Raw genomic sequence first — 25,033 nt, forward strand, 5'->3', positions numbered from 1 at the left:
TCATTTTCCATTTCTTTGCCTGTTTATTTCTCCCCAAGACCAAAGGTTCACAACTCTTGCTCCCCATCAAAACCACTCAGGGAACTTTATAAAAATATTGGTGCCTAGGCCAATCCTAAGAATTACTGATTTAATTCAATGAAGTGGGAGTGGGGCATCAGTATTTTTTTTTTTTTTACAAAAAAGCTACCCAGTGATTCTTTTGTTTAGCCCCAGTTGAGAACTACTGCGTTACATATTTATATTACATACTAATATTTAGACTGATTTCTCAAAGGCAAAGACTTTATCTTGTTTATATATATATATATCTCCAGTGCCTAGCACACAGTAAGCAGGCAATAAATATTTGGTTAGTTAAATTAAGACAGTTAAAGTAATTCTTTAGACTCATCACATTTTGAGTGACAAGAACTCTGTATGAGAAATAGATGAAACATAATTTCAACTTAGACTAAAGACCTTTTCAGGGAATAGTAATAATTTGTGTACTAAAAACACTGCTGTAAGACTACATTTATTGTCACATTTAATCCTTACAACCACCCTGATATGGCTTGCCTGGGACAATCTCATTTTGCTGTTGTCCCCAAAGTAAATATTAAAAGTTCCCCATTTATCCCTTTAAAAGTGTCCAAATTTGATGAAAATTTATGGTTATTTTAATTAACCAGTTTTTAAATAAAGAAAACTAGCCTAAAGTCACACAGCTAGTTATTTAATCTCGTAGACTGAAAGCGCTCAATACATCTGTTGGCTAAAAAAAGAAAAAGAATATTCTCAACACTAGGAATTAAATATTGGGTGTGAAGAGAAACTAAATTTTCAAAAATTTTTTTGAACATGAGGTCTTCCCCAAAAACTCACTGATATACACTAAAAGTTACCTAAGAATTTTGGTTAATTGAATTTTACAGCAATTACTCAAAGATCCAACAAGTACCCAAACCGACCATAGTTTTGAATATGGAGATTGTAAATTATGTGACTGTCAAACTCTATTCTTCATATTTCAGATCCCCAATTGCCAAATAATTTCAGTTTATGAGGTTATGCTTCTTTTGCTATCTTACCCCTTCTTCCCTAATTTGTAATTAAAGGCACAGGTCTTGGGGAATAAGCACAGGACAGTAGCTGTTGCTTCATTTTTTTATTTAAATTTCATGACTGATTCAAAATTTTAAGTTTTATGCTAATGTGGAAATGTTTTGAGCCTTATAATTCTCAGAATGTGTACCAAGTTAGATATTTTAATTAAATGACATTTGATGAGTTATTTATATAAAACCATATATATTTACTTTAAGGTTAAATGAAAGCAGGGTTAATAGCTCTGCGATCGGCTATTTTTAAAATTACAGTTCTTTTATATTATAGATGTAAGTACATGTTCATTCCTATAAAATGTTTTTTATGATACCTTAAGACTCATATCAATTATACTTCTGGAAATACATTTCAGTATGACATAAAAATCCAATATTTGGTGTCCTCTACTTTTTTTGTGTATCTCCAAGAATATTAGATTGCTACAAGACTATACAAATCTGCTTCCTTTTTTGATTGAGTCATTGTTTATGATATTACCCAGGATAGTAAGGGCATTTTGAACCTCCATGCAACAAAACCAGAAAGAAGGAAGGACTGAGTTCAGGATATAACTATGGTGGCTATCGCTGTGATATTAATGTCTAACTAAATGCTTTTAAGCATCACACCACAAAGTGTGCAGTGAAGAAAATTAGTGTTAAAAACATAACTCAACGTAGCAAATTTTCCAAAAAGAAACTTGGCAATTTTAGAAACTTATTATAATTTTATGCCCTTAAGGTTAATTGACAATTATGCATTTAAGTGGATTATTCAGGGTTATCATCAAATTTCTGGTAGAGAATATCAAATACCTTAAATTTAATAAAAATTTATTATGTATTAAATTTGGAATTTTCTCCTTTTCATTTTTCCTGATGAGGAAATAAAACAAGAGAGTCTAATCATTCATTAGTTGTGACTAGAATTTAGAACTCTGCTTGTCTCCTAGTGTTTTTTTGTTTTTTGTTTCTGTTTTGTTTTAGTTATATTTCAGGTGTCAAGCTTCTAATTTTTAATATGCCACTGATACAAAGAGGGTTTCTAACAACAAAATGTATTGTTGGAATGGATTGTGTTTGATCATCTTCTTTACGACAAAAATTTCAACATCCATCCTTAATAATAAAATTCAAATGTAATACATACTAACTATAAAAAAAAAACAAGAAAATACAGATAAACATTAACAGTTATTATCCAGAAATAACCAATATTAAAACTTAGTGTTAACTGTTCTAGATCTTTCTCTGAAACATGTTTTTAGGGGTTTTTTGCTTTTTTTGGCTTGGTTGTTTTTATTTTTATTTCTTGTTGTAAAAAAGGGTTAGAGACAGACACTACTTTACAATCTCATAATACCTTTCTAAAAAGCTTTTCCATATATAGACATATAAAATGTTAGTAATATTTGGGGTAAATGTAATTACAACATATTCATAATTTTATTAATGTAGAAACAAAATAGAAATTTCACAAGTACTCAGTCTAGTAACTTGAAGTGGCTTGTGTTTTAAGAAATTAAATTTTGAGAGCTAGGTTTGATCATAAATGAAGAAAAAAATGGATGTAGTAACTCTCCTTTTCTGCAGATAAAGAAAATTAATTTAGAGAAGTAGGTGGATATTAAAAATAAATGAATCTGTTACTCTTTGTGTTGTAACAACAACAAAGCATGTAGCAAATGCTGAATGAAGTGTTCATTATAAATTATTTAGAACATATTATTAGAACTGAATTCTTAATGTTAATGAAGATATCAACTTACATAATAAGGTATCTAATCACCTATTAGAAATTCCTCGGGCACACAGCCTATAGTTCCATACTAACTTCACAATAAACAGTGAAGATTCAAAATATGATTGAGAAAATAATTCAAACAGCAAGTAATTACTAAAACATCAAAATATAGGAAAAGCAAAAATTGTGGGAATATATTAGACCCAAATGTAAAAAAATGAGTTCATTATGGATATAATTTCATATATCAACTATAAAATAAGAAACAATATATTATTGATGAGGAATAGTTGTGGTTATAACACAGAATCATAATTTACAATCGTTATCTGGTATATACAAAATGAACTAAACTCAGCTTGAATATCTGACCAATCCACTAAATATTTCTCTCTTTTTTAAAGAGCACCATAATTGAATATATATATATTCAATATAATCAGATTCTTATTACTCATGTTATGGTGATAATGAATCTAGGGATAGATAATAGTATTTAATATCTTTTTCCTTCAATAAATATCAAGGATTCATTTATTTTATCACTCAAAGGTGCATAACTATTTTGAAGTTCTTTAGGAGTGACATTGCTAACTTTTGGGAGTAGAAAGGAATAACTCTAACAAGGCACAGAGATGGATAATAATATTTTCTTATGACAAATTAGATTTGATATAAGACTATGAAACTTAATCCCATAAAATTAGTAAAGAAGAGCAAAGAGAGAGAACGGTACATAAATTCACAATTTGTATTAATATAAATAATTATAAAAAGTCAAACACAAATAATTTGCTTATTACAATCATATTTGGGCCTTTGGGAAATTTTATTAGTGAAGGGGTAAGTGCTAGAGGCAAACAATCTAAGTAAGAAATAGGAACCCAGTATTTCCATAGCTATGACAAAACCTAATGAGATATTTTTATAAGCAGAAAATTCTAAAAGTGAAAGTTGTTAAGGACAAGAAAAATTTTATGTAACTTATTAGAAATTTATGGATTCTGTGAATTAGTTCATATTATCTCCACCATTTTCTGATCGTTTATCTAACAATATAATACATAATACGTTTACAGAGTGTGTTAAGAGACACCACACTAGACGCAAGGGATAGAGAGAGAGAAAACAGTTACTTTTCTCACGTTGCTTGTCTATTGTGGGTGACAGATAAGGAAAAAAAGCACTTTCAGTTTAGGGTAAGTGCTATGCCAGAATTATGCTCAAAATGCTCTGGGAGAAGGGTCACCTAACTAATATTAAGAAAGTAAAGATGGGGGCAGCCTGATGGCTCAGTTGGTTAGAGCTCGAGCTCTTAACAACAAGGTTGCCAGTTCAATTCCTGCATGGGATGGTGCGCTGTGCCACCTGCAACTAAAGATTGAATATGGCGACTGGACTTGGAGCTGAGCTGCGTCCTCCACAACTAGATTGAAGGACAGCGACTTGGAGCTGATGGGCCCTGGAGAAACACACTGTTCCCAATATTCCCCAATAAAATTTAAAAAGGAAAAAGAAAGAAAGGAAAGATGGGAAAGGTAGGAAATAAGAGCATTTCTGTGAGTCTTGAAGAACGTATAGGATAGTTAGTTAGGCTAAGGTGAAGGGCATTTCAAGTAGAGATGACAGCAATCCCAAAGGTACACCTTTTGCATTTGAGGAATCATATAATTCAGTATGGCATCATATTTGTGTTTCAGGAAGTATATTATAACAGGAGACTGAACATGGAGCCGTGTCAAACCAGAAGTAGGACTACTGATTAAGAAGCTGTTGAGTAATCTGGTTAATTGATGAAGCCGGCCAGAACTAAAGGAATGTCAATAGGGGTAAAGAGGAAGGGAAGTGAGTATATGTAGCTGAAAACAGTGCAGGGTCCCTATGCTGCTGCTTTTAAAACTGCATTGCATTTTCAAAATAAAATATCTGCTGTGAGCCCTAAAATACTGTTGGGAAAGAAAACTACAGTTTAATAATATAAGTATAATTGGCACCAGGATAGTTTAAGTGCATTTAAGTTTCTAGTCACTGGGTCTTCATTAATACTAAGTAGAGCTCTCCTTGGTTTCTGCATTTACATTGTTGGTTTTGACTCAGCATTAGGAGAGCCAGAGAAGAGAATGAGAAGGAAAATAAAACTGAGACTGGAAAAAGGGAGAAATGTTATTCTAAGTATAATACTTGGTTATTGTGGGTGCTGGAAACTCTTTCTATGACATACACGATAACTATTTTAAAACTTCACAAAGCATGTTGATTTTTTGCAAAACACAAGATTTATAACTATATTTTCTAAATTATGTTTTATATTACTTTGCAAATGATTAAAAATTATTAATTATTAAAATGCTTGTCAATTTCAGAAAAAAATCAAGCACTATGAACACATTTTCCTTACCAGAATGGAGTGCATTCCCATGTAAATTCTACTTAGGCAAACTAGGGAACACCAGCATGGAATAAGAATCAGTCCATATATAAGAGGATACTAAAGGGGAAAAAAAGTAAAATTAGTTAAATAAATTAGGTTAAATATAAACAAGCAAATTAAAAACAAATCATTATGCTATAAAATTCCACAAAAACAAAAACTATGAGTTTTTATTCTCCATTTTATTCCCAGCACTAACCCTAAGCATGGCACACAGCAGACATTCAAGAAATACTTCTTCATGTATGAACAAGTGAATGAAATCTGATGTTTTTACACTCTTCTTTGTTGGAACTGGCTCATTTTTGCTTCTACAGTAAAGATTCAACCACCAGCATGTTATAGAAGAATAAAAACAGGTAGCAGACATACTTTTCACATGGCTCAAAAATGAGAGTGCCTCGGGAATATTGCCTGAATCTGGGCATGTACGGGTCCGCACTTCCCTAGGGAGGCGGACAGCATTATCTCGCTCTCACTCCCATTGGTAACTGCTATCTGCAATTTCTATTGACATTTCGCCATCTTGTATTCAATATTCAACACCTTGTAACTTGTTTTCCACTTCTGGCCCTCAACTAAAATTTTAAATTTAAGTATTTAATAAGTATTTCTTATTGAGAAACTTAAGTATTTAATAAGTATTTCTTATTGAGAAAATATTTGATAGGATACCGGAGAAGGTCATAAAAAAGAAACAAAATGTAGACAACTCTTGGTATCAACGGCACTGGTTTAGGAGTTGGCTTTGACTCTCCTGGGATTAGAGGAGAGGAAGAACGAGTAGACTTGCAAGATGGTAAGTTTGTAAAGAAGGGGGCGGGGGGAGGCACATTTGAAGCAATTTATGACTCATTATTTCAAATTTCTCAAGAATTTGAAGACAAGATGGTTTAACTCAGTAGGAATTCAAGGTGGTTCAATAAGAAGTGAGGTTGAAAGAAGGGAGTTAAGTAGGGTTGTAAGAATGGTAAAGATTTAGAACATAGTTGTTTTGATTTGACTTTTCTACTGCATTTAATATGGCCCACAACTTTCTTCTTGAAACTCCAAATACCCTTGATTTTTATAGCATCACACTCTCCTGGTTCCCCTTTAACTATATATTTTTTTCTGAGTTTCCCACAAGAGACTGTATCTTCCTCTGCTTGCCCTTTAAACATTGGTATAAGTAAGAATTCAGCCCTTACTAGTTTTTTGCAGCCTCACCTTTCCTATTTTTTCCTCTACTTAGCATGACGAAGACCTATCCATTTCCCTAGGTTTAATAACCACACAGCCAACTACTGCACATATCTCCACCTTGAGGTCCCTATGGAGTTAAACCCCAAATACCTCAAACCAAACTCATCACCCTCCCAATCAAACTTGTGCCTCCTCTCATATTCCCTATTTCATTTGGAAACATAATACATGTAATAATCTAAATGATAAATATGAATTATCTTTGATTTCTTCCTTATCCCTCATATTCAACCAATAACCAAGTCTTGCTGATTTTATCTTCTAAATATTTCTTGATTCTGTCATCTCTTCTCCATCCGACGTACACTGCCCTTGTTCAGATCCTCTTTTCTAAGCTCCACCTATTTTTCTAGCCATTTTTCCATATGCACGAGAAACTTGGTAATGAGGCAAACAGATGCGTAACCATATAATGAGGTAAGTGCTATCATATTAGCATACTGAAAGTTCAGAGGGTGTCTAAGGAATGAGCATTTAACTTAGTTTAAAGATGTAAACAAAGACTCATAGATTAAGTAAAATTCAAGTTGTCCTGAAAGATGAGTAGGATTTAGTCTTTAGAGAAAAGGAGTGTGTACAGGGGAAAAAAAAGAAAAAAAAAAAAAAGGGGGTAGAGGACATTCCAAACAGCAGGAAGGAACACCGTGAGCAAAGGCTTGTGTACAAGACACTGTCAGTAGTGTGGTTTTCTGGTAGAATAAGCTTACGTTCTTGGTGGGGGGAAGCACCAAATAGTAGACATAAGATATGTAAATTATACATACGTATATAAATAATATAAAATACATAAATCATACAATAAAACATGGTAAAAAGTTTGGAGAAAGAAAGAGAACAGGTGTTGAAAAAATATCAAGTATTCCTTCTGTTTCTCCTACATCTTCAGTTTACCTGCAGCTAGATTGGGACCAGGTGACTAGTTTTGACCAATAAGCTGAGGAAAAAAGTGACTTATGCCACTTTCAATCATTCTATGAACTCTCTTTTCCCCACAGATGTGATCCTGGAAGGCACATGTTGAGATTCATCAGAAGATGGGGAAACTTCCGTCAGCCTGGTTCCTGAGGTTCTAAGTAGAACAAAGTTGTGGGATAACTCATAATGAATATGTAACACAATGAGAAATAAACTTTTGTTGTTAGCTGAGATTTGGGGGTTAAGTCATTCCCAGAGCATAAACAAGTCTATCATAATTAAAACAGTAACAGAAATAGCATCAGGAGTTTGGGAATATGCATGGGGCAGGTTAAAGTATTAAATAAACGATAGTCAATGTGGACTTTATTTAGAAGCTGATTTGAGGCAAGACTGGATGGAGATAAGATAATTAGCCAAGCAGATATCCAAGGGAAGAACATACACCAGGCAAGGGGGTCAGGTACAGCAAAGTCTCTAATGAGGAAATGTGACCTGGCAAGGAGGCCAGTGTGGCTGGAGCAGAGGGGGAGAGGAGAGAGAAGTAATGAGGGCTAGAGCAAGCAGAACTGAGGCCACTGTAAGAAATTTGACTTTTATTGTGAATCAAAGGGGGAGTCATTGAAGGGTTTTGAACAGAGTAGTGTCATGATGGCTGCTATGTTGAGATTAGACAATAAGGGATCAAGGGTGGAAACAGGGAAACCAGTCAAAAGGCTGTTGATATAACCTAGGTGAGAGATGACAGTGGCTTCAGTCTCTCTATCAGGCACTCATACCTTTTAAATTTTTCTGTTAATTTTTTTTAAAAATTGTTAATTGCAAGGAGAGCCAAATAAGTAAACAATAACCAAGAAATTCTCCTATGCTAGCCTCTTTTTTTTTCTTTCACTTAGACCCTATAAGGAAAAACGTACAGTTATTGATGGGAACTATTTATACACAAAAGATTGAAGAAAAATTCGTTTATGAAGTCTCAAAAGCTATGGCCGATGGTGGGGCAAAGGGAGAGTTTTTGAGTGGGGACAATGAAACGGAATTTAACTTAACTCAAACCACATCTATTCAGGTTTAAATAGGAGAGTTGGGAATGCAATCGAGTTAGAGGCAGAGGCTAAGGAAGAAGCTATGAGCCTTTTTATTTTCCTTTTCCCTATTCTAGAGCACCCTTAGACTTCACTGGGGATAGGTTAACTAGTTGGGAAAAGAATAATTCACTTTTATTCTTATTGATTGGTTGATGTTTTCAGCTATTAGTCTCTTCCTTCAGAGTATTTTTCCTAGATTTTCTTTTTCTGGGAAGAAACACATTTGGGGGAATACCTCATCCAATTCTGACGATATGTGACTTTAATATTTACTCCCCACTGAATAAAAGAATTCTGAATCACAAAGTATCAAAGCAAAGAAGCATTTCATCAGTTAACTTTAAGCAGATTTTTAAAACCCATAAATTTTAATACTAAAGGAAATAAACTAGATCTAAAGTGAGATCCTGTGGGGAGAGGAAGAATTATGCATAATAACCAATTCACCTGGCATATTTATTTATATTTAAGAATATCCAAACTGCATTTATCTTTAATTTTATATTAAACTCTCTCTAAAATCAAATTTAGGACCACTATCCTCATTTAGATGTAACTGGAAGGAAAATAGATTTATGCAGAATTATCCTTTCCTAAGAAATAATAGAATTTGGTGATGAAAGGAGAACTGACTCTGGGTGGTGAACACACAATGGGATTTATAGATGATGTAATACAGAATTGTACACCTGAAATCTATGTAATTTTACTAACAATTGTCACCCCAATAAAAAAAAAGTTATAAGCCAAAAACCAAACAAAAAAAGAAATAATACAATTTATTACAAATACATAAAATATACATAGACTACTCTCCATTTCAGCCATCTTTGTTGGTTCTCCTTTTCTTCACAGCTCCTTAATATCAGTGTACCCAAGGGCTTAGTTGTAAGGGTACTTCATTTCCCAATCTATACTTACTCCCTGAATGATTTCACACAGTTTCAGCAATGACATACAATCTGTATGTTCATAACTCAAATTTCTGTCTCTACCTGAGACCTCTACTGAATCCCAGACTTGTATATCTAACTGCCTACTTGGTATTTCCACTTCAATGTCTAATAGGCATCTCAAATGTAACACGACTAAATCTGAACTCCTCGTTTGTCTTCCATTTCTTCATCTGACAAGCTACTTCTGCCGATATCTTCTTTCCAGTAAACAAATTCTCCATTGTTCCATTCTGAAGGCCAAACATCTTGTTATCTTTGACTTCCTCATTCATATCTATCATCCAATCCATTAACAGTATCAGTTATATCTTCAAAATATACCTTGTTGTTAATTGTATCCCATGGTAATTACAAAGAAAGTATCTAAAAAAACATATACAAAAGGTAATGAGAAGACGATCAAAATGGTATACTATAAGAAAAATCAAACACAAAAAAGCAGTAATGTAGGAAATGAGAAACAAAAAAGGTATAAGACATACAGAAAACAAATAGCAAAAGATGGAGATTTGCAGAATGGATAAGAATACATGACACCAAACTATATGCTGCCTAAAGAGACTCACTTTATATCCAAAGACACAAACTGGTTAAAAGTCAACAACTGGAAAAACACATCCATGCAAACAGTAACCAAATGAGAGATAAGTGGGTTATGTTACTATCAGACAAAATAGACTGTAAGCCCAAAACTGTTACAAAAGAAAGAAGAACAGGATGTATTGATAAAAGGTCAATTCACTGAGGGGATGAAACACTTATAAACACATGTGCACCAAATAACAGAGGTCCAAAATAAATGGAGAAAACATTGACAGAATTGAAGAGAGAAATAGACAGTTCTACAAGCCAGTGTCATCAGCAACGAAAATCTGATCTTCCACAGAGTCCCTTTCCTATGTAAAACTTAGCAAGTATTTAAAAAATTCTCCAGCAGTCTCTTGATCTTACCTCAAGATCAGTGCAAGTGTAACATTTTTCATGCCTTTTGAAAAGTGCAAGCCACCTGAAAAGAGTTTGACCTTTTCCTTACTCTGGGGAACACGACTTTAAATTTCCTTGGCTTTCAGCGTCACGATAATGCTGTCCACTCTGCTTCCTTTCTTCGTAAAGTGACTGTCATCTCAATGAACCCACAAATTTAGTCACTTTTTCATCTTTTCCATAGCTTCATCATACACTACTGATACTCCTTTGGCACTTTCCTTCCATACAAATTGGTGAATTTCCTCTTCCTTTTTCTGGACACACTGTATTATTGATTCATTAACACTGAACTCAAGGTCAACAGAACTATAACTGCTGCCTGAATAAATCTTATCTAACACACGTATACTTTCTTTGTAAAGCATATCACAGCCTTCTCGTGCCTAGGAACACTAGGCAGCACTGCAGCACTGTGCTTGGGAATCATTTTAAACAGTGAAACCACCAACAAAGAGCACAACAATGTGCAAAACAGGACACTAAATCGACTGTGAAAGAGTCTTTTGTTTACAGTGTAATAGCTGAAACAAGAAAGCAGAGCACTGCCTTGTTCAACTTTGGCTGGGAACATGTACACCAGGTGACTCAAACTTGTCACCAGTCTGCACATGTCTATATGCATGTATTAATTTGGGGGTTACACATAAATTCCAATGAGTAGGTAAATTTACAAATATGCAATCCACAAATAATGACAATCAACTGTACGTAGAAATTAAATTACTCTTAAATAACTATGGGCCAAAGAAGAAATCACAAATCCCTAAGAACTACTTAGAGACAAATAAAAACAAAAACACAATGTACCAAAAATTATATAATGCAGTGAAAGCAGCACTCAGAGGGAAGTGGAGAGCAGTGGATACCTACATTAAAAAGAACAAATGTCTCAAATTAGTCACAGCACTACACCTTAAGGACTAGAAAAAGAGAAGAAAACTAAGTGAAAAGCTAGCAGTACTAGGGAAATAATACAATGATTAGAGTGGGGAAAAAATGAAATAGAGAATAGAAAAAATAATAAAGAAAATCAACAAAACCAAAAGTTGTTTCTTTGAAAAGATCAACAAAATTGGCTGTCGGGTTTCAGCTGGTGAGCAGCCATGAGGTACTTACTCGAAGAGGATTCCAAACGCAACGGCAAGTGAAAATGTTGCATCTCTTCCCCCAGGTTAATCTCAGTAACCCCCGAGTTTTCCTTGACACCAACATCAGGAGGCGAGCAAGTTGGTTGAACTGTCTTATAATTGTTTGCAAATATTATATCCCAAACTGCAGAAAGTTTTCGTGTATTGTGTACAGGAGAAAAAGGCATTGGACCCACCACTGGGAAAACTTTCCATTTCAAAGGATGCCAATTTCATCGAATTATTAAGAAGTTTATGATTCAGCATGGAAAATTCTCAAATCAGAACAGGACAGGTGGAGAAAGTACTTATGATGAAAAATTTAAAGATGAAAATTTATATTATAAGCATGAACAGGAGTATTTATTGAGTATGGCTAAATGCAGGCTGAAATACAAGTGGTTCTCAGTTCTTATCATAACAGTTCCGACTCCTCATTTGGATGGGAAATGTGATATTTGGCCAAGTAATTAAAGGAACGGATGTGGCAAGAATTCTGGAAAATGTAGAAGTGAAAGGTGAAAAAACTGCTAACTTGTGCATTACTGTAGAATGTGGAGAACAGAAGGAAGGGGATGATGGGGAATATTCCAAAAGATGGTTCTGATGACAGTCATCCAGATTTCCTCGAGGATGCATATATAGATTTAAAAGATGTAGATAAAATATTATTAATAACAGAAGACTTAAAAAAAAACATTGGAAATGCATTTTTGCAAATCCCAGAACTGGTAGATGGCCATTAAAAAAATATACAAAAGTTTGAAGTTATATGGAAGGTTCAAAGGCTATTACTGACAAAAGAGATAGATTGAAGCTGCAACCTGTAGCTTTAAGCTGCATGCTGAATACTGGTGCTTGAAAACTGAAGATGTCAAATTGGCAGGGACCAATCGACAGTTGTTTGGAGGCTCTTGAAACAGACCCATCAAATACCAAAGCATACTGTAGAGCTCAAGAATAGCACAGATTAAAAGAATACTATCAAGTACTGGTTGATCTTAAGAAAGCTCAGGAGATAGCACCAGAAGACAAAGCTAGCCAGGCAGAATTGCTGAAAGTCAAACAAAAGATAAAGGCACAGAAAGAGAAAGAGAAGGCAGCGTATGCAAAAATGTTTGCTTAATAAGGAATTCAGTTTTGCTTAAATATTATACATTGATTGTATAAAGGCAGTAAGAAAATGTAAGGGGTTTTTGTCTACTATATATAATCCCTAATATGTTTCTATTGATACTTCAGTTCCTCATTGTTTATAGTTTAGGAATACTGACACGCGTACACTGTTAATAAAAGTGTTACACAATATTTTTTTAAAAATCAAGAAAATTGACAAACTTTTAGCCTGGCTGACTAAAAAGACAGAAGATGTAAATAACTAAAGTCAGAAATGAAAGTGGGGCATTACTATTGATCTTACAGAAATAAAGAGGATTATAAGAAAAAAGTATGAAAATTATATGCCAACAAATTAGATAACCCAGGTGAAATGGACAAATTCTTAGAAACATACAAATTACCAAAACTGACTCAGGAAGAAATATAAAGTCTAAACAGACTTATAACAAGTAAACAATTGAATCAGTAATCAAAAACCTCCAAAGAAAAGCCCAGGTTCAAATTGTTTCACTGATGAATTCCACCAAGCATTTAGGAAGATTTTACATCAGTCTTTCTCACGTTCCCCCAAAAATAAAAGAGGAGAGAACACTTTCTGACTCATTTGATGAGACTATTATCACCCTATTATCAAAACCAGACAAAGACATGACAAGAAAAAAACTACAGAGGAATATCCCTTGATACCAATGCAAAAATCTCCTAAAAAGCATTAGCAAACCAATCCAACAGCACATTAAAAGTACTATATACCATGACCAAGTGGGTTTTATCCCAGAAATACAAGGCTTGCTCAACAAGAACAAATCATCAATGTAATATACCACATTAAAAGAATAAATTAAACAAAAACAAAAACACATGATCATTTCAACTGATGCCAAAAAAAAAAAGACAAAATCCAACACTCCTTATGATATTAACATGATAACGGGCATTTATGATACATCTACAGATAACACTATACTCAATGGTGAAAGACTGAAAGGTCCACCGCCTCCATCTCCCAACCTCCAAGATTAGGAAAAAGACAAGAATGTCTACATCTCACCACTGCTACTAACACTGTATATACAGTAAGTTCTAGCCATAGCAATTAGGCAAGAAAAAGAAATAAAAGACATTTAAATCGGAAAGGAAGAAGTGAAATTCTCTCTATTGACAAATGACACGATCTTAAAAATAGAATAATTCCAAAGAATCCACATTCATTTATCTATTACTAGAGTAAATAAATGAATTCAGCAAAATTGCAGGGTACAAGTTCAACACACAAAAGCTCTCTTCCTAGACACCAGCAATAAACAATCTGAAAAGGAAATTAATACAACAATTATAATAGCATCCAAAAGAGTAAAACACCTACTGCGTTTCCCCGAAAATAAGACCGAGCGGACCATCACCTCTAATGTGTCTTTTGGAGCAACAATTAATATAAGATCCAGTATTATATTATATTATATATTATATATTATATTATATAAGACCCGGTCTTATATTATAGTAAAATAATACTGGATCAAAAGACACATTAAAGGCACATTAAAGCTGATGATCCCGCTAGGTCTTATTTTTGGGGAAACATGGTAGGAATAAATTTAACCAAGTAAGTGAAAGATTGGCACACTGAAAACTGCAAAACATTACGAAAAGAAATTAAAGACCCTTATCTTGACATAGGCTATATTCATGCACTTGGATATATTTTATATATATATTCTGTATATACACATATATTACATATACTTATACATAATATTATTTTAATTACTGTCTATCTCTTTCCTCAAGAATGTAATTTCCATGGGGGCAGGGACCTGAGTCGTTTTGTTCACTGCTGTATTACCAGTGACTACAATAGTGTCTGCACATTGTCAGCAGTCAATAAACTCTGTTGAATGAAATAAACATAGCCTTCCAACACTAAGGGTATCAGTCGTACAGTATCACATTCATGATAAGTTGGGGTTACCAATGATACCGTAGTATCATTCAGTTCCTGGCCTCAAACCTGGGCTGTGTTAACCTTTAGTTCTAAGAGCATCTCTGGCTGGAATCTACCATAATAAATTGCAATCTGAAAATCCTTTTAAATAAACTTAGGAAAGAGAATTTCCAATGCTTGTTTTAGAATAAGCATTAACTTTACAAAGGTACATATTCTGCAGCTTAAGCTATTAAAACTAATATACTTTCTAAAACAAAGTAACCCAAATTGCACAGAAATATAAAACTCACTTCATACAATAGCACATTATGAACTATATTTTCTCTACTAAAAGCAAAACAAACCAAAAACCTTAATCAAAATAGAATGGTACTTCCCACAATGGTAGACTAATGTTGAATAATATATGGGTTCAAATAGGTCAAACAAAAATTGACCCATATACAGTCATTTAATGTATACATCAATGATAAAAATGTGAACTGAAACATTTTCAACTCAATCCATTGTTTTGACCAATTCACATCTGATGTCATATTAGTTACTGTTTCTCTTTTGAATTGTTAAGTCACGAAGTATCAGTTTAACAATAGAACTCATCACGTAAATGTTAATTATAATTTAAATATATTTTATATTACAAAGCATAATAAAGAAAGTACTATTGATTACCATACTAGTTGATGTACCCTTATGATACAAAAATAGGAACTATTTCTCAATTCCTGTACAGGGAAGGGATATGTGAGGAAAGAAAGAGAAGGGTTATCTGTTTTAACTTATGTATATCATTTTAGAGCTGCAGGCAGACCCCAGCTTTCCCGATAGTTAAGATAAACAAGAAATTCCTGATTCCCTCTGCAGAAACCAGAGTAGACACAAAAGAAACAGTAAATCCAGTCTTCCAGACAGTTTCCAACTCATTAATTCATTCTAATTCCAATCTATCAAAGAATTTTTTTATCTAATTGTCTCTTGGATAATCTAGTCCTGTTTGCTTCATGGCCCCAGAAAACTTCTCTAGTATCTAGTGTGGATTCTGTGGGATTTGGTTTTTAAAAATCCCTATTCAAATCTCCAGGCTTGGGAGCGAATCTAGGCTGGGGCAACAATAGCTCTTAGCACTCTGGGAGAGTAAGTAGAGTAGGAGCAATTAAGTACAGTAATTTTCAAAATGCAAAATAAAACTCAAATTCTGTCTTTTCCACATTGGCAAATTTGGCAATTCTGTAAGAGCCCTAGTTTCTTTTTTTTTTTTTAAAGTCAGAACTAGGAAGACTAGAAAGGACTACTTCTTCCCGCTCTGCCATAGCAATCTAACCAACTTCTTTCACTTCTGATACATCTTTGCTGTACTGTCCTCCATTTCACTCTCACTATCTACCTTTATTCTTACCTAATCCAATCCTTTATTTCTGAGAAATGAAGTGGGTGGATTTTTTTAAAACCAAAATTCAATTCTAGGCAGATGTTTAAAAAAATGAACGTGGATTTGTTCTTTACTGAAATGTTAATAGATTAAATAATGATATTTAACATATAATTTACTCTTACATACCAGGCACTATTCAGAGAGCTTTATAAACATTAGTTCATTTAATCATCAGAACAACTCTTTGGGGTACATATTCTAATTTAAATTAAACTGAGGCAGAGAGGCCCAAGATCAAACAAATATGTATTAAGTTATAGAGCTGAGATTCAAACACTGCAAGTTTGATTCCTGAGTCTGAGCTCTTAACCACTATGTATTATATTGTAATAGCCTATTCTGATGCCTTTTGCAATTTACCAGGCTTGTTACTTTACATTTTTATCACTACACAAATAGGTAATAATTTTAAGTTTGGTAGGAGTTTCTAGTTTCTAGTATCTTTCTTAGAGAATGTTGACCTTTATCTGCTGAATTTATCTCCTCTAATAGGGTTTTTACTTAAATTTAATCTCAAATCCTATTTTAAAAAGATGAAAGAAAAATTTATAAGTCCTTCACATTATTTTCAAAATAATAACTTACCAAACCCAAAACAGATCACAGGACCTCCTAGATGCTTTCAATTTCATACAACCGTCTAATCTTTTCACTGCACATCCTACACTACAGGAACACTTATCTAAATATTTCCTTCAGTTATTCTACCAAACGGTTTTATTCCTACTGATATACTTTCCGTAACTATCACACATAATCAGAATTATTTTTTATATTATGGCATTTTCCATTCACATTCATTGAAGTTAATAAAAGTAAATAAAATGACTTGCAATTAAAGCAATTACAAAAACTTATCTCTAATAGATTTTTAAAATTTCAAAGTAACTTAAATATAACAGGCACCAGAAAAAAATTATATTTTGAATTTGAGGAATGTATAGTATATATGTAAACAACAGATGACAAGGATAACACATCAATGATACATTTGCCTTGTTCTCATATACTCCTAGTTTAATGAAAACTGATGCAAACTTTCTGGAAAGCATTTTGTTTATACATAAAAGAGTTCAAAATGTTCTAAATGTATATACATTGACCTTGTCATCGCTCTTCTAGAATTCTATACTAAGGATATAGAAATATAGGCAAGGGTTCATATATTAAAATGCTTATCCTATATACACATACATACCACACAACAACGAATAAGTCAATATTTATCTATTAAAATGTAGTAATTTAAAATACGGGTTTTTGGAACTATACAGACCTGGCTTTAGCCATTTACTACATGCATTTATTGGGACTCAAAATAAAAATGTAAATAAGAAATCAACTTAAATCATCTTGAGGAGAAAAAAGACATAAGGATATAGAGTGTCTCACAGAACACTAAGGCAGAATGAAGCTGAGCTTCAAGAAGAAACTGGAACTATAAACTGAACAGTCATAGGATCATCTCTTCTTTTTACATATATGCTTCATTCTTCTTTTTCCGCGGACCAGCTTCTCTACTCTTCAGTCCACAAGGTAGAGGAACATTTCTGAATTTACTTCTTCATTGAGGAAACCTGCCCAAACTCAGTATCTATTCTCAGTTCCTGATGGACAAGACCAGGTAGATAAAACATGGCTGCCCAATAGTTGCGGGAGCTTTTAGCAGGTTGTCAGTGAGGCACATCCTCAAAAGGTGCCTCCTTCTTCGGGTGTGGAACCATGGGCTACTTTCATAACCTCTTGGCACCAGTTTCCTCATCTACAAATGGAGATAATATCTACAGTAAGGATAACCCTACAGTGTAAAAACTATTTTGTAGGAATATAAAAATATTACATTCATTAAGAATGTTTTCTAGGAATTTTTACTGATTGGAAAATTTATGACATATTAGTGTTCTCCAGAGAAATAGAACCAATAAGATGTATCTGTGTGTGTATGTGTGTATGAATGTGTGTGTGTATATATATATGGAGAGAGAGAGAAAGAGAGAGAGAGAGAGAGAGAGAGAGAGAGAGAGAGAGGTTTACTGTAAGGAATTGGCTTTATTATTGGATTTAAGAATTGTGGGGGCTGGAGTCCAAAATGTTCAGGGTAGGCCAGCAGGCTAAAGACCCAGAGAAGAGTTAATGTTGTAGCTCAAATCCAAAGGCAGTCTGCTAGCAGAATCCCCTCTTCCTTGGAAGGGACAATCTTTTTTCTCTTAAGCCATTCAACTGATCAGATAAAACCCCACCTACATTATGGAAGATAATCTACTTTACTCAAAGTCTACTCATTTAAATGTTAATGTCATGTAAAAAATATCTTCACAGAAAAATCTAGAATGTTTGACCAAAAATCTGGGTACCGTAGCAGAGCCAAGTTAACAAATAAAATTAACCATCACACATAATATTAAATTTTAAAAAAAAAACACCTCATATACAATATGGCCCCAATTATTTTCAAATTCTAAGGAAAAAGTTAGCTCTAGCTTTTTCCTATTCTTTTCACTTCTCTTCAAGCCTTCTGTAAGTTTCTGTATTTATCTTGCTTGTCCTCTTAGCATTTAACAATATTAACTACTTTCCTTTTCTAGAAATCCCCTCTTTCTTTCACTTGTAGTGTCCCTTTATAGTATATTTTTATGATATTGTCCAATCTATACCCCTCTTCTGCATACATCCCCACTTAGACCCAGCAGTGTGGCCCTGGAGACACACTGTGTGATCCTGCTGCGCTCTTGGCCACAACTATTGAATGATGAGGCATGGACAATGGCCCTAGCGAAGCAAAACCATTGGCTGGACTGAGTTTAGATTCTTTTTCCTAATAGTAATTTGAAAGAAAGTCAATCAGTCTCTGTTGTGTGCTTGAATTTGGAAATGTTGTAAAACTAGGGTGAGAGGCATACACATGCCAAAAAGCAGAGAGATAAGAAAGAAGCAGAAATGAGAGATGGGTGGCATGCCTTTAGTTCTGACGGTATTCCAGAGCCTGGCTCCATTCCTTCAGGACGCCTGACAGCACTTTCTTGCCCTTGACTTTCATGAGATACCCTCTCTGGTCTTCAAATAAATTTTGTTGTTGTTGTTTTCTGCTGAATCTAGTTCAAATAGGTTATTTAGAATCCCCGTATATGCGCGCGCGCATGCACACACACACACACACACACACACACACACACACAGCCTTAGACACACCAGGCTTTCATTGTTTAATTCTTTTCCCAGTTTCTAACATTTTTTCATTACCCACTCTGGACATCTAAGCCTCCAAAGTACTACAATACTAATTGACAGAGGACCAAAACAACTGAGGACATAAACAACTTAAGCAAAGGAACATACTTTTGTTTTCAATTCACAGTAAGGATTTAAAAAAACTATAAAGGTAAAAAAGTTTTGTTTTTTTGTACTGAATTATTAAAGTCAACCATCTATAAATATAGAACTTTTACATAAGGGAGTGTCTTTCAAAATAACTAACCAAAAGTAAACAATTATTCAAATTTAGAAGTTTATTCAAATTTAGAGTGAAAAACATAAAACAAGAAATTTAAACTAATTATATAAGATTAATTCTAAAGTAATTGGTCAGTTTCCACATCAATAAAATGACAGTTTGAAACTAGGTTTTATTTCCAAAGTCCTGTCTAGCTCAAATTCTAAAGTTGTACAATACACAAATTCCTCAAACTTTGAATTAAATATACTAGGTTGTTCAAAAACTATAAGGTAAGCTTATTCTAATAATTCAAATAACCCTGAAATGTTAGAACACTGACAGAAGCATCCTGTAAACAATCCAGCAGTACTGTTTTCAGACTTCCTGTAAGCATTATGTTCTGAATGAATGATGAGCAAAAAATAACTATTTTCTCTTACTTAGACTACTAAAATTAATAGCATGCAACATAGCTACTCATTGAGAAGTTATAAAAAGGCCTATAGTTACAGAATCCTGAAAATCTCAAGAACATAAGAACATAAGAGAAACATCATTAGCTAACCAGTAAATATCATACCAAACATATCTGAACAACAACCTCAAATTCTGAAATATTTAGATTCAATAAAATTTGAGATATTTATCTCTTATGCAAAACAGGCAGCACTACTTTACAATCTGAGTTTCACTGTAAATCTCCTTTGGTTAAATAGGAAAAAAAAACACCTGTCCATGGTACTCTTCACTAATAATTCTGTCATTCTTACTATGCACATTACATATTTTCCATGTTAAAGTAAGAGAGATGCACTGCACAGAAGTGTCCATGAGAACAAGATTTTATCTATACTGAAACTAAATCTGGGAGAAGTAAGCTTATCAAAATGGAGTTTTCTACAAATGTTTATTGAACAATGTAAGGTGATTTTATGCTGTAGCGGAGGAAAAATGACAAAGTCTGATTCCTTACGTTCCCCATAATTATTATCTTTATTCTTAAATTAAGGGACCAATTTGCAGGATGAACAAATCTCCTTAACAATTTAAAAGACAGATAAAACAAGACAGCAATCTAAGAATACATTTTGCTTCTATAAGAAAGAGAATTAGTTTTTAAACCTAATTTATGGACCATGAAAAACTGGCAAAATTTAAAATGTTTACCATTAAAAACTCATCCCAAATTGCCAGGCTGACCCTGCTGTCATACTTGCCATTTTTACAAACCCACTAATATGATCAAGAACCCTATTAAGAATAAAACCAAGCATTTTTAAAGCTCAAATGCTGTAGCTCAACAGCTACAAATAAAATGCTATAGCTCAATAGCTGTTACTACAGATCACTAATCCAGAAGATAAATTTTGCACCTATCAGCAAATTAGCAACCACACACCCTTTAAAAAGAGAACTCAGGCTGTTCTCCATTAACTTCCATAAAGGGTGGCTGTGGTTTAAAATTCATCACTTCATTGCCTGGACCTTCCATGTTTGTTTTGGTATTATATTATACTACTGTTTTATAAACACTGTCTCAGAGTAAACTTAATGAATTTACCTAAACCTGAAACAACCAGTGTAGGGGGAAGGCTCCACACACTGTGGTGAAAATGAGTCTTAGTTACCTAACAACTCATTATAAGGACATTATAATTAATCACAATTCTATTCGGTACATCACAAGAATTAAAACCGTTTAAAAACTCAACCAAAGCCCAGTGATGATATATTACTTCACGAAGTTTTCCCTTTGGGTTCTAAGAAAGGCATTACTATTACAATATAGTTTGAGGGCTAAATCTGTTTACCCAATCGCTGAAATTTTTAAAACCTAGAAAGGAAAGGGCCTGTTTGCGGGCACGGTGAGAACCTGCGGAAAGAGAAGTTTGGGAGCGGAACGGCCAAATCAAGATAATCGTGCAGAGCAAAGAGAACTCCGAGTTCTGTAACTCCCCCAGGCGACCAGAGGGACCCTTACCTGCCAGCGGCCGTAGGTGAGGAGGACCATGGAAATGGGGATGGCGGTGCCGGACATGGCATGGGTAGAGGGCATGCTGTACTCGGAGTTGTAGAAGACCTCCAACTTGATCACGGGCGGCGAGGCGGGCCGCGGCCAGCGGATGATGTCCTTGGTGCACTGGCCCAGGTACATGACCAGCACCCAGATGACCACGAGCCTCCGGCCGACCAGGGCGTCCAGATTCCATATCCAGAAGGGGAAGAACAGAATGTAAAAGAGTTCGTTGCCCAGCTCCGTGCCGAAGCAGAACAGGTAGTAGAGCGGCCAGTTGCTCACGTGGGCCAGCTCGCCCTCCTCGTTCGTCAGCGAGTTTCGGCGCAGGGCGCCCGCCCGCCGCGGCGAGGCCGGGCCCGGCTCGGACGCCAGCCCGTTCCGCACGCCGTTGAGGGCGCCGCCGCCGCCCGGCTTGGCGGGACACTGATTGCGGTCGCTTCCGGGGGTCCGGGGACCTCCGCACGCCTCCAGCTGCGGTTCTCGACGCCGACAGTCTCTGGAGAGCGGCGCTTCCTCCTCCTCATCCTCCCTCAAGTCGGCGGAGGCCACGGCGGATCGGCTCAGCGGTGCTTCCACTCCGCACAGCCGCTGGAAACGGGCCACTTTCTGCGGCTCCTGCAGACGACCAGCCAGCAGCGCCAGGCTCTGCCTTAGCGACATGATAACGGGACCCGCACGTCCTACGAACCAGAGGACGGCAGCGGGAGGGCGGGCCGGTCCTCGGTGGAGCCCCCAAACGTTCCCGCGCGCCTGGCCAGTGGCAGCAGCAGCAGCAGCACCTCCCTCCACCGGCTGGGCTCTGCCGGGTGACGGCTCCACAGGCCGCAGTACTCGCCGCGCGCTCCCGTCCCGCGCGCCCCTCCCTCGCCGGCGCGCGCTCCGCCACGGTCCGCCGCCTCCACGCGCCGGCGCGCGCCGCGCCCCGCCCCCACTGCCGCTCTGGGAGGGTCCCTGCTGCGCGGGTCGGCCCCGAGCGCATCCGGCGGCATCTGGGTGTTAAAAGAGGGCCCCACCGCAGCCTTGAGGATCGTCTTAGTACCCACCAGGCGTCACGGCAATCGGCGTGCGGGAGGTTGCGCGTCTCCGGTCTCCAACTTCAGCCTTCCTTCCCTGCAGGCTGGTGTTGCCGGGCTTTCCTCTGTAGAACGTTGGCTCAGAGAGGCCACGGTCCTGATGCTAGCTAGCTTCGCCGGTGCCAGTGGCCAAGCACCCGGACATCCTGCTGGCACAGAATCAAATGGTGAATGGTGAATGAAGCGAAGTAACCACCACGCTCCCGGAATCGTTCGACTCAAGTAATCACAAGTAATTACAAAGCTGTCTCTGACAGTTGCTGTTCTGAAAGCCACGTGCCAGTTGACCAGTGGTGGCAAGACTAGATGTAGATTCCTGGACAATACTGTGTCATTGATCAAATATTTTGTTATAAGTTAACAGATCCCAGTTATTTTTGACTTACGTGTAGAATTTCCTTTTAATAAATTCTAAGCTGGGAGGCTGGCACTGAAGCAACTGATGGCTGAGTACAGTGCATAGATTTTTGAAGTTTGATAAGGTTGATTTAGAGACTTAACGTTCCATGTCTCGTAAGTTACAAACTTGACTTCTAGAAAGAATAGTTTTTATTAGAAGGTCTCAGAACTCTAATTCCAGTAAGTTATTTGGGGTAAGGTGAATGTCTATACTTAAAGAATTTGAATCTCTTCCAAGAAAGAGGCTGGAGAATTCCCCTGCCCTTACTTATTAGAAAGATTTCCTGCTTTTCCAGGGAGAGTTATTCTCCTCCTCCCACTCTACTTGCTAGGCTGTGACCATCCCTGCCCTCAAGTTGCTCACAGTATAAATGGGGACAGAATAGGCCCACCTCTAGAGTACAGAACAGATGGAAAGTGCTAAAACAGAGACATAAGGTGCTCTAGAAAGAAGAAACAAGATGACTAAGGACAGCAGAAAAGGTGTTAGGTGATTCTGTTGAGCTGGACAGTAATTGAAAGCAAGATGTCAATAGATGGAGAAGCATCTTAGGAAGAGAGAAAATGAATAAAGACAGGGGATGGAAATGTGTAAAAGTGTATTTGATAAACAATAGTTCATAGAGTACAGAGTAGGAAATTTAAGTGATTGGAATGGGGTTAGAAAGGGAAGATACGATCACATTGTTAAGGCCTTGAATCCAAAGCTGGGGATTTTATTTTGTAGTCAGTAGGCAGTTTATACAAGGCTTTCTTTCTTTCTTTTTAATTGGGGAAGGGGAACAGAACTTTATTGGGGAACAGTGTGTTCTTCCGGGACTTTTCCAAGTCAAGTTGTTGTCCTTTCGATCTTAGTTGCAGAGGGCGCAGCCCACCATCCCTTGTGGGGGACCAACCGACAACCTGTGGTTGAGAGCCCACACTCCAACCAACTGAGCCATTTGGCACTGGCCCAAGTGGGAATTGAGCTGGCAGCCTTTGGCATTAGGAGCACGGAGCTCCAACCGCCTGAGCCACCGGGCGGGCCCGTACAAGGCTTTTAAGAAAGGGAGTGACAACATCAGAACTGCATTAGAAAGATAACTGAGAAGGAAATAAAACATGAATTGCCAGCCATCAGAGACCAAAGGCCAGGTAAATAATTAGAAGATGATTGCAGTAATCAGGTGAGAGAGAGAGAGGGCCTGAACTAGAGCTGTAGTTCTGAGCCCTGGGAGGAAAGATAGATTTGAGCACGATTTTAGAACTAGGAAAATAAAGTGTTTCTTTTGAATTCACAGGTCTGCAGCCAAATAGGTTTGCAATATATACCTATATGCAATCATTATGCTGTATGCCTTAAACTAATACATTATTCTATTACTTAAGAAAATGATAATATTCATTTTTAAACTGAATATTCATTAATATCCATTTATTTTCTTTTGCCTACCTGGAACCCAATTTAATTTTTTGTTTGTTAAGCTACAAAATTTGTACTTCCAAACTGCTTACCATAAATTATGACTATTACTGAAATATTTTTGACATGTAGATGTCAGTACATAGCACATTATGGACATCAATAATGGTAATTATGAATTTGTTATTTTTGAATGATTAAACCTGTGTTTATTAAATTCTTACATAAATACCTAAGGATTTTTTTTCTGTTTAAATGTTTCTTTTTATTAATTTCAGGTGTACAAAACAACATAGTTATTAGACATTTACACACCTTACAAAGTGGTAACCCCAACAAGTCTTCTATCCACCTGACACCATACATAGCTATTATAATATCATTGACTATGTTCCCTATACTGTACTTACATTCTGTGATATTTTTTAAATTCTAGTTGACATTCAATATTATTTTATATTAGTTTCAGGTGTATAGCATGGTGGTTAGGCATTTATATAATTTATGAAGTAATCCCCCTGGTAAGTTTAGTACCCATCTGACACTATACATTTATAACTAATGATTTTATCCTGCATTTTTGATTAGTTATATTTCTCAAAAGTAGGATGTCCTCTGAATTCTCAAAA

General features: G+C 35.9%; 1 protein-coding gene and 1 pseudogene across 1 annotated transcript in view; one reads left to right on the forward strand and one right to left on the reverse strand.

Annotated features, from left to right (window-relative positions):
• The window catches only part of SGPP1 (sphingosine-1-phosphate phosphatase 1), a 41,395-nt gene extending 19,025 nt beyond the window's left edge, over positions 1 to 22,370 (reverse strand). Inside the window, exons 1-2 of the mRNA XM_088797364.1 lie at positions 21,495 to 22,370; positions 5,231 to 5,320 (exon numbers count right to left, since the gene is read on the reverse strand). Of these exons, the coding sequence (XP_088653490.1) occupies positions 5,231 to 5,320; positions 21,495 to 22,190 (786 nt within the window). The 5' untranslated portion in view covers positions 22,191 to 22,370. The remainder of the gene's footprint in view (positions 1 to 5,230; positions 5,321 to 21,494) is intronic.
• LOC109448334 (peptidyl-prolyl cis-trans isomerase D pseudogene) lies at positions 7,878 to 14,269 on the forward strand (annotated as a pseudogene).
• Positions 22,371 to 25,033: the final 2,663 nt, after the last annotated feature.

Source organism: Rhinolophus sinicus, chromosome 3 (assembly GCF_057876585.1).
Source record: "Rhinolophus sinicus isolate RSI-liver-muscle chromosome 3, RSI-T2T, whole genome shotgun sequence".
Classification (NCBI taxonomy): Eukaryota; Metazoa; Chordata; class Mammalia; order Chiroptera; family Rhinolophidae; genus Rhinolophus; species Rhinolophus sinicus.